Source organism: Microtus ochrogaster, linkage group LG3, assembly GCF_000317375.1.
Source record: "Microtus ochrogaster isolate Prairie Vole_2 linkage group LG3, MicOch1.0, whole genome shotgun sequence".
Taxonomy (NCBI): Eukaryota; Metazoa; Chordata; class Mammalia; order Rodentia; family Cricetidae; genus Microtus; species Microtus ochrogaster.
The window spans coordinates 47,026,093-47,037,323 of record NC_022029.1 but is presented as its reverse complement, the minus strand read 5'-3'; the positions used below and the strand labels follow the sequence as shown (position 1 = coordinate 47,037,323).

The 11,231-nt window shown below is 37.7% G+C and overlaps 1 protein-coding gene across 5 annotated transcripts in view; it reads left to right on the top strand.

Moving 5' to 3' along the window:
* The window catches only part of Ncoa1 (nuclear receptor coactivator 1), a 228,516-nt gene that overhangs the window by 189,370 nt on the left and 27,915 nt on the right, over window positions 1-11,231 (top strand). For all 5 annotated transcript variants that reach the window (XM_013351390.2, XM_013351387.2, XM_013351391.2 and 2 more), the window contains 4 exons: window positions 1,937-2,054; window positions 4,114-4,282; window positions 4,491-4,805; window positions 8,222-8,323. In XM_013351390.2, the coding sequence (XP_013206844.1) occupies window positions 1,937-2,054; window positions 4,114-4,282; window positions 4,491-4,805; window positions 8,222-8,323 (704 nt within the window). The remainder of the gene's footprint in view (window positions 1-1,936; window positions 2,055-4,113; window positions 4,283-4,490; window positions 4,806-8,221; window positions 8,324-11,231) is intronic.

Genomic DNA, 11,231 nt, shown 5'->3' with positions numbered 1-11,231 from the left:
AAAAAAAAAAAAGAAAATCTATCAATATAATTCATCACATAAATAAACTGAAAGAAAAAAACATATGATCATCTCATTAGTTACTGAAAAAGCATTTGATAAAATCCAACACCCCTTCATGATAAAGCTCTTGGAGAGATCAGGGATACAAGGAACATACTAAACATAGTAAAAAGCAATATACAGCAAGCCGACAGCCAATATCAAATTAAATGGAGAAAAATTAAAAGCAATTCCACTAAAATCAGGAACAAGACAAGGCCGTCCATTCTTTCCATATCTCTTCAATATAGTTCTTGAAGTTCTGGCTAAAAGATCAAGGGGATTCAAATTGGAAAGGAAGAAGTCAAACTTTAGTTATTTGCAAATGATATGATGTATATATGAGTGACCCCAAAAATTCTACCAGGGAACTCTTGAAGCTGATAAATACTTTCAGTAATGTGGCAGGATACAAGATCAACTCAAAAAAAAAAAATCAGTAGCCCTCCTATATACAAATGATAAACAAGCTGAAAAAGAAATCAGAAAAATGTCATCTTTCACAATAGCAACAAATAACAATACCTTGGGGTAACACTAACCAAGGAAGTTTCAACAAAAACTTTTAGTCTTTGGTGAAAAAAATTGAAGAAGATATCAGAAAATGGAATGATCTCCCATGTTCTTGGATAGATAGGATCAACATAATAGAAATGGCAAACCTACCAAAAGCAATCTATAGATTCAATGCAATCCCCACGTCAAAATCCTAACACAATTCTTCATAGACCTTGAAAGAACAATAATCAACTTCATATGGAAAAACAAAAAACCCAGGATAGCCAAAATAATCCTGTACAATAAAGGAACTTCTAGAGGCATCACCACCACAAACATCAAGCTCTATTATAGACCTACAATAACGAAACAGCTTGATACTGGCATAAAAACAGAGAATCAAAGACCTGGATTTTAATCCACACACCTGTGAACACCTGATTTTTGACAAATAAGCTAAAATTATACAATGGAAAAAAGAAAGCATCTTCAACAAGTGGTGCTGGCATAACTGAATGTCAACATGTAGAAGAATGAAAATAGATCCATATCTATCCCCATGCATAAAACTCAAGTCCAAATGGATTAAAGACCTCAATATAAATCTGAATACTTTTTTCTCTTTTACATTATTAGTATCTGTACTACTGTAATTCATTGATCAGTGCCTGAGTTTCTGGAATTTAGATTGTTTTTAGTTTTCCCTAGTGTAAATAGTTTAGAGATGGCCATAAAACTTCCAGAAAGCTTCTACGTGGGGCTAGAGAAATGAGATGGCTTAGTCATCAAGAGCATTGCCTGCCCTTCCTGAGGACCTGAGTTCAGTTCCCAGCATCCATATGGTGACTCACAACATATGTAACTCCAGTTCCAGAGGATCTGGTGCCCTTTTCTGGCCTCCTTGGGCACTGAATGCATGCAGTGCATAGACATAAATACAAACAAAATATCCATACACATAAAATAATTTTTAAAAGTTATAGATAATTTTTCTGAGGTGCATTTTTCTAAGCTGATTTCTCTAAGGGCTCTACCTACAAGCTGCAGTGGCCTTTCAGTGTCTCCTCTTGCCTTTTGTGGATCTATTTTATCTTCTGATTGTTGCACTCATTTCATGGTATATGCTGAAAAAGCAGCTAACCAAAATGATGTTATCTTTAAAATAGTAACTTCTGACAATGCTTCATTCCCTTTAGTCAGCATGTGTACAGGAAACACCCAATTTGGTTTTGAGTCAGACGCTTTTTCTCATTCGCTTTTTATTATATGTAGACACCTTCCATCTGAATCATCGGAATAATATTTTTGGGGAAGTCTCACTCTCCTGTATAATGTATTACTTCTGAAATATCACCTGATCCTCTTTTGTGACAGTAAGCTCTTTCTCTTCAATCAGGATTGCCTGAACTAGAATTAGAAGCAATCGATAACCAGTTTGGACAACCAGGAGCAGGCGATCAGATTCCATGGGCAAATAATACTGTGACGACAATAAATCAGAATAAACCAGACGAGTAAGTGAGACACTTTACATTTTGTACACTATCAGATATCAGCCTCTAAGCCAGGAACTACTCCCCCAAAACTGGATTCCAGTCTGCACTAGTAATTTTGAGCTATAAATTGATGTGAATGTTTCATTAAAAGGGGGTTGCCAGAGGACATAGTCAAGCAGATTCATTTACAGTGTGATCACGAGGCAGTTATACTTTGTAATCACCACAAGATTGATATGGTGTGCAGGTCTCATTTTACATTTCAGTGTCTTGCATTTCTTTGATTTCCATGTATTCCTGAGACCTGTAGATAAACTAGCCTTCATATACTAGTTATGTTGCCTTTAAAACTTTTAGCTGTGGGTTATTTTGTCCAACATGTGTCTTTGTTTGGAGAAAGAATATGTAAGGAAAGAAAGTATATCTGCTCAGTGGTCCATTCTCATTGAAATTAATTTCCCAATTCACACAGGCATCTGTGTTTTGCAACACAGACTATATCTCATACATGGCAATCAAAGGAAAAATGAATTTTGAACATTATTTGAACTGTTTTCCTTTACATTTTCTCAAAATAATAATTCTTTGTCATATTGCTCGTGTAATTATATTTTTATTATTTTCTATATATGCCTAAGTTTTACTCTTTGGTTAATATCAGTTTGGATTAGACTGCATGTTGTCTTTATAAATCAGTGAACAATTTGATTTTTTGAGCCACTACCTACTAGCTAGTATATGAGCTACCAGCATGTAAACAATTTTCAACTTAATTTCTTTTGTGTGTAATAGTCACTTTATATCATCAAGATAATTTAGTCATCTTTGAAAGCATAAATTTACTGTTTTGACTTTGATTCAGTCATAGTAATTAATGGTATTCACATAATAAATAGAATTAAAAAATCTGAAGGTCTAGAGAGATGGTTCACTGGATAAAGTGCTACCAAACAAGCATGAAAACCCAAGTGTGGATCCCAGAACCAACATTTAAAAGAAAAGAAAAGAAGGAAGGGAAAAGGGGATGAAGGAAGGAAGAAAGAGAGGGATGGAGGGAGGAAAAAAGAGAGAGCTAGAGAGGACTCTTTGGGGGAAGTTTTCAAGACAGGGTTTCTCTGTGAAACAGTCCTGGCTGTTCTGAAACTCACTTTATGAACCAAGATAGCCTCGAACTCACAGAGATTCGCCTGCCTCTGCCTTTCAAGTGCTGGGATTAGAGGCGTGCACTACTACCACCTGGCTTCTTAAGAACTCTTTATGAGAAATGGTTCAGCAGTTAAGAGCACTGTCCTTTCAGAGAACCCAGGTTTGGTTCCCAGCGCTTCGTATCAGGTGGCTCCCAACCACCTGTCACTCAGTTCCTAATGATCCACCACCCTTTCCTGGCTTTTCCAGACATCTGCACAGTCATGGTGCACATACACGTACTCATTCACAGACACAGACACATAGATGAATAAATAAATCTTCAAAAAGTATTTCCCATTTTTTAATTATATTTGGTTCATTTTTTAGGATACTTCTTTAAGCGAACATGAAGAATATGGAAATTTTAAGTACAGTAGTTGGCAAACGAATGGAAATTGCAGTCAAGCTATACATTAAATATTATTTTGTACCTAGAAAGATGACTCAGTGCATAAAATGCTTTCTTATGTAAATGTGAGGATTTGAGTTCAGATTCCTGGAACCCATTGAAACCTGGGTGTGCTGGATCTATAACCCCACTCTGGGAGGCAGAGACAAGATACACTCTTGTCTTACTGGCCAGCCAGTCTAGCGAATTCGTGAGCTCCAGTTTCAGTGAGACTGCTTGTCAGAGACTGAAGTGAAGGCATCTAACATCAACCTCTGGCTTTCACATGTGCACATACGGGGTTATACATGCATACCAACACAAATGCACATACATCCAAGAACATGGTCTCTGAATTCTGCACACTAATTATAGAACATTTCATTGCCAGCATAACAGAACTTTCTAAAATCAGATTTGTGCATATATGTATGTGTTTGCATTTGCACTCTTAAAATTGAATCATTTTTTTCCTGCCTTTCTCATCTTCTGCTGCCACAGCCAATGCATTAGCTCACAATTAGATGAGCTTCTCTGTCCACCAACAACAGTAGAAGGAAGAAACGACGAGAAGGCCCTCCTGGAACAACTGGTGTCCTTCCTCAGTGGCAAAGATGAAACGGAGCTGGCTGAGCTAGACAGAGCGCTGGGGATCGACAAACTTGTCCAGGTGCTTGTTCAGTCTTTGCCTGAGTGACCAGAGTAATTTTAAATCAATGGTCTCTTGGGGTGATGAGCTTCCAAAGAGCATGAATTCAGAATGAACACATTCTAATACTTTCTAGAGATAACTTGCTCCCAGATGAAAATTTATGTAGACTTACATGTCATTGTTGCCAGACTTTGTTTATAAAATATTTTGGCTTTTTTTTCAACAGGGAGGTGGATTAGATGTATTGTCCGAGAGGTTCCCACCACAGCAAGCAACGCCCCCTCTGATGATGGAAGAAAGACCCGCCCTCTACCCCCAGCCATACTCATCTCCTTCTCCTACCGCCAGCCTCCCTGGCCCTTTCCAAGGCATGGTCAGGCAGAAGCCTTCCCTGGGGACTATGCCAGTTCAAGTGGCACCTCCCCGAGGCACCTTTTCACCCAGCATGGGCATGCAGCCCCGGCAGACTCTAAACAGACCTCCAGCTGCACCCAACCAGCTGCGACTTCAGCTACAGCAGCGGTTGCAGGGACAGCAGCAGGTGAGTACTGCCCTCTCAGTTTTCCTGCTCCAGGGGTTTGTGCCAGAGCTCTCTGTGATGGGTCAGTCGCTGCAGTGAAAGTGCCTGGGCCACTCCCAGACCATCCTGGGGGAGAGGGGAGCGGGAGAAAAGGTGGGAGGGAGAACTGTGGTTGGAATGTAAAATAAAATTTTAAAAAAATTTAAAAAATTGTTTTTAAAAAAGCCATCCTAGGATAGCTAGGATATGAGTAAGAGACCTTTTTATTAAAGAATGCTAATTGTAGCAAAGTATTACAGCTTAAAGGTAATATAATTTTGTTTTTTTAAAGATACAAACTAGTTTTAGATTAGATATCACATAATTGCTAAGTTAATAAAGAGAACTGTAGCTTAGTTTATAAAGTAGAACAAGAAATACCATTGGATTGTTGATACAAAGTAAAATTTGTGTTATTTAAAGTTAGTGAGATTAAAATCTAGTGATATTATGAATGAAAGAAAAGATACATTTGCGGGCCTGGGACTTGTACATGATTTAAATGTCTCGTATGACAGGAAATGAATCGATGTAGTGCTATAAATATTTAAGATTGTATTAGCAACAGACAGGGAGGTGGCCATCGAGGAGCACAGAGGCAAATGGTATATAGTGCCATGTCTAAGAATCATGGCAGGGGATGTCAGTCATGTATATTTTCTTGAGTTTCTAGAAAAGTATTTGAAGAAATTGCCTAGAACTGTACTAACTCAGGAAGGACAATAAATGTTTGAAAACTAGGACAGTGGTAGAAGGCGTTCCCATCAGCTCACTGTCCTTTGTTCAGTCCACACGTCCTAGAGAAAGGAAGGGCAGTGTGGCATAACGGCTGTAAGAGTAACTGCTTCTGAATGTAAAAACAGTCAGACAATTCCTTTGCCTCCTAAAGAACATATAGATCCAACAAGAGAATGTAAAGCTCTCAGCACAATGCTTGATATAGTGTAGTATTTAATGAGTACTAGCTTTATAAATTATATTCAGCAAATATAATAAACAATGTAAACATATTTCTATTCAATAAACAGAGGGCGATGATGATGGAGAAGACAAGGAGAGATGAAATGGGAAAGGAGTGTGTTTTAAATGCTAGGATAGAATAAAGCACTCAGTGATGAATTAAGTGAGAGAAAGAAATAAAAGTCATAGTCTTAAACTGTACTAAAGAGAAAGGACTTCTTGCTGGACTTGCTGGTTTATGGTTATTGTTGTAGGTGTGGTTTCTGTTTTTGTTTTGCTAGCTTTTCAGACAAGGTCCGTACTGCCCAGGCTGTCCTCAAACAGAATTCTCCCACTTCAACCTACCAAGAGCTGAGACCACAGGGGGAGCGTCATCACACCCAGATCTGTCATTCACTTTCAGAAAAGGAAGTAATAGTAGAAATGCTGAGCATCTTAATTAGGCACACTTGGAGTGCTACTCTAAGTACCCTAAAAGATAAAAATAGTAGATCATACAAGGAACTTCAGTAATCAAAACTGCCTATGTTTGTGTTTGTGCCTCTCTGACACACTGAATCACAGGCAAGCAGTGTGCTGAGTGCTAAGTCAGAAGAGTAGAGATATGCTTATGGACTCAGTTTACAAGCAGCTCAAGTTAAGGAAATAGGGCCTGAAGCTAGAGATTCAGTAAGCAAGGCCCAACGTGGAATGAGGTCAGGTTCCTGAGTTAATGAAACAATGTTTCATATTCAGTTCAGGGAAAAAAGCTGGGTTTGCGTCCATTTGTTCCTAAAGTGGCAGGTGGCTAATGAGCAGACTACTGCAAAGAATATCCATGAGATGAGGCTGCAGCAGAGGAGAATGCCGAGCTCTACTTGCTTGAAGGCTTGTTCAAAGTGGGAAGTATTTTCGACTCAAACAGAAAGTTTCTTTCTGTATACTTACGGTCATGATCTTTTGAGGGTAGTCCGTGCATAGGTTGGGTGCCAAGAGTCCCTTTGAGTTCTTTTTAAAAGCATCTTTATTTTTAAGCAATTGTGAATGCTTTATCTTATTCCACTAGGCTTGAAATTTGTATTTTTAACATTTCTATATTGTATCAACCTTTTCTAATAGTCTTATTTTTTTCTGATCCATGTAAGTCAGAAAATAGAATTAAGAGGTAAACTGTTAGGCAATGAGAAACTCAATCACTGCTCCTGGATTTTCATTTTTATAGAACTCTAATAGGCTTTCTTCTTATATATAGCCCAATAAAGCATATCCACAATTATCCATTTGTATAATTTACAAGTTATGAAATATTAAATAAGCATCAGGTAACATTCCTGAATTTCATGGCATATGCCTATGTTACCAGCTACTCCCAATGCAGGAGGATCATTGGAGCCCATCAGTTTAAAACAAATCTGGGTAACTGAGAACCTAGTCTTATAGCGCAGAAGCAGAGTACTTGCATAGCATGTGCTAGGGTCAGAACTCATCACTGCAACAACAATAATAAAAACAACAATATAATGATATTGGTCCTAGCACTTTGAAGGAATTATTCTTCCCAAATTATATTGAGGGAGAAAGTTTTAATCTATAGATTATTTACAAGAAATCTTCCAGGTGTAGTTTATTATTATATGATAAAGTAAAGGGTTGCCTAGACCTGTGACACCAGCCTGATCTAAACTGAACTTCCATACCAGTCCCCTACAGATTATTCTGGGAAATAAATGTTGATAATTGTAAATCAGAAAAAAAGATTTGTGATGAACAAATTGCAGTCTACCCCTTCTTGGAGATGCACAATGTGCTTTGGCCAATTAAAGGCGCATAAAATTACTGCAGTAAATAAATCTGTTTCACCTTATGTAACCCTCATTTCCAATACGTCCTACAGCACAGTATGCTATTTTCCTGGCACATCTATTAATATCCTGCAGAACAATGTTCTTTAGAACATTCCCAATTTGGGAAATGTGGGTCTAAAGTGATTATTTCTTCTAGTTAAATAAATAATCCATTTTCTCAGAGCATTTGTTTCTTATGTAATTCTCTCTGGCTAATGATATCATGTTGGATTTTCCCCAAGTATATATAAAGATCCAAGTGAGAGTGCTGCCCGGGGCCTTATCTTTCCATTTTCTCTCAGACCTTTCAGGGCTGTTCTCGGCTTTTCATTTATGATATTTTAAGATCTAAAGCTGATTCTTTTCATTTAATATCATACTTTCCTGAAGTAACTATTCACATGCTTTCAAAAGTACACTAATGTTGTACATGTGTATTTCCTACCTTTAAATGTTCCGAACACAACAACTGTCTGATAGAGAGTGGGAGTTATTAGTCTTTTGGCAAATAGAATGGGAGGTGTTACTAAACCTATACTACTAAAACTTTTTATTAGTAAGTAAAATTTGTGTCATGCCATGTTTGCCTATCCTTTCTTGTCTTCGTTTTCCTAGTTGATGCACCAAAACCGGCAAGCTATCTTGAACCAGTTTGCAGCAACTACTCCTGTTGGCATGAACATGAGGTCAGGCATGCAGCAGCAGATCACACCTCAGGTAAGACAGAAGCCAGGCATTGGTAAACTTCTCTAGCACAAGCAGTGTTTCTCAGCATTGGCTCGAGTACCGCTGAAATGGCCTGGGGGATCAGCTTTAAATGATGTTTGTGGGGTAAACTGCTTCCAGAATAAATTAGTAGGCAATGAATTAGTAGCCTGCTTGTCATGCTCTTTCTGTTACTTCACCTAAAGGCAAAGGTTCTGTGTTTCATTTTACTGTTTTTGTTATTGTTTCATGATACTGGATGGTCAAGTAGAAAACTGTACACTTTGACCAACCTAAACATCAGCATTTTCTGGCTTTGTTTTAATTTCTTTAGAAGATTTTTTCTTTTATAAATAATGACATTTGATTTATTATTTTATAAATTTGCACATACATACACACAATATTTTTTGATAATTTCATACCAGTATTATCCTCTCTTCTCCCACTCATTTTTTTATTTTTTATTTCTTAAAAACAAAAGCAAAGTTTCTTTTTTCATTTTACATATTAATCCCAGTTCCCACTCCTTCCCCTCCTCCCATTCCCTGCACTTTCCCCTCCACCCCAAAAAGCAATGTGTCTTACCTTCTCTGAGGTTTATTTATTTTGAAGATCCTTGTTTATAAACCTAAAGTCATAGAATTTTGCACTTAAAAATAACTGGTTGGGGCCAGTGATATCACATGGTGAGTAAAGACATTTCCTCAGAGCCTGGCAACCTGAATTCGCTAGAAGGAAAACATCCACTCCACAAAGTTGTCTTCTGACCACTACATATGCAGTGTGGCACACATGCACACACACACACACACACACACACACACACACACAAGAGTACAGTAACTCTTTTAGAAGAACTGAATGGATCCAGGTGTGATTATCCCAAGCACTTGAGATGAAGCAAAAGAACCCCAAGTTTAAGACCAATCTGGGATAGCTGGCAAAACTATACAATCCCTGGGGTTTCACTCTTTAAAAAAAAAAAAGAAAGAAAGAAAGAAAGGAAAGAAAAGAAAGAAAGAAAGAAAGGAAGGAAGGAAGGAAGGAAGGAAGGAAGGAAGGAAGGAAGAAAGAAAGACAGACTGGATGGCCTTGATGAATGGATCACTTCCATATGTTTTTAATATTTTTACTTCAGCAACTTAAGTTTTCTTAGACCAAGGTGATGATGTAAATATTGAGAGACAAGAATTGTAAAGAAGAATGATAATCAAACAAAATCCTTCATAGACTGGAGAGATGGCTCAGCAGATAGGAGCACTGGCTGTTCTTCCAGACGCCCCATGTTTGATTCCCAGATTACAGGTCAGGGAATCTGTAACTCCAGTTCCAGAGGATCTGACATTTTTGGCCTCCAGGAGTACCTGCACTCATGTCCACATCCCATGTACAGATATACACACTTTCACATAATTAAAAACAATAAAATAATGGGACTGGAGAGATGGCTTAAAAGAGTACCCGGTGTTATTATTCCAAAGGTCCTGAGTTCAATTCTCAGTACTCAATGGCAGCTCACACTTGTCCGATCTATAATGGATTTTATTGCCCTCTTATGATGTGCAGGCATACATAAAGGCATAGTGCATCCATATATGTAAAATACATAAATAAATAAATCTTAAAAAAATGGGCTAAAGATTAATAATGGCTTTGTGGGTAAGAGCACTGACTACTCTTCCAAAGGACCCAGATTCAATTTCCAGCACCCACATGACAGCTCACAACTGTTTGTAACTCCAGTTCCAGGGAATCTGACCCCCTCTTCTGGCCCATGGTACATAGACATACATGAAGGCAGACCACCCATACACATAAAATAAAACTAAAGAATCTTAAAAATAAAATAAAACAAAACAATAAAAATAATATTTAAATTCTTCATGAAATGAATCTTGATAAACTTGGGACAAATTCAGGAAGCTACTACTACTACTAATCAAAAAGGTGGTGCTGATGAGGCTGCTTCTAAAACAGATATGACCATCTTCATGAGTCCAAATTTGAGTCTCTTCATCTTTTAAGTTATAAACCTTAATATTGAATCCCGTGTAGGAATAGCTAGGTTGTAAGGAAACAAGACCCCACTTTAGCAATTCACATGATTTCTGTCAGAAAACCATGTTTCAGGGTTTTGCAAAGTGGACAACATCTAGTTGGCAGGTTTCATTTTAAGGAATATATAGGAATATGCATATATATATATATATGCATGCTTCCATCAGATCCTCTGTCTGAAATGACATCTTCTGAAGAAGGCTTTATTGATATGCCAGGCTGCTTTTCATGTGAGAACGAAAAGTGATTTCAGCCTAATTCACCACCTCTTTTCCCATCCATAATCGTGTAGCTATTAAGCCACTTATGATAATGCCTAGAGTATTATTATGCTGCATAATGATATAAAATAGCTGTTGCCATTTACTTCTGCTGATGATCTTATTTCTAGTTAATTATTTTCTTTTTAAATGATAATTTGCTAGGCACTGAATCTTCCAATTTGTAGTTTTCCACATTTTAATGGCATTTATAAGTTTTCCTAAGCATAAAGGTACTATCTATTTATTATAAATAATTTGAGAACTGCAGAAAAGAATAATAAAGAAAATCAGCATCACTTCCAATCATACTTTATTCATTTAAACAGAGTGCAGCAGTAAAGACAAGGAAGAAGGAGGACGACTGTGACTCTGTAGAGAAACACAGACTTGCATTAGAAATGGAGGTCTCACTGTGTTAGGGTGAACTCACGGTCTCGCTGTGTTAGGGTGAACTCACGGTCTAGCTGTGTTAGGGTGAACTCACAGTCTCACTGTGTTAGGGTGAACTCACGGTCTAGCTGTGTTAGGGTGAACTCACGGTCTCACTGAGTTAGGGTGAACTCACGGTCTCACTGTGTTAGGGTGAACTCACGGTC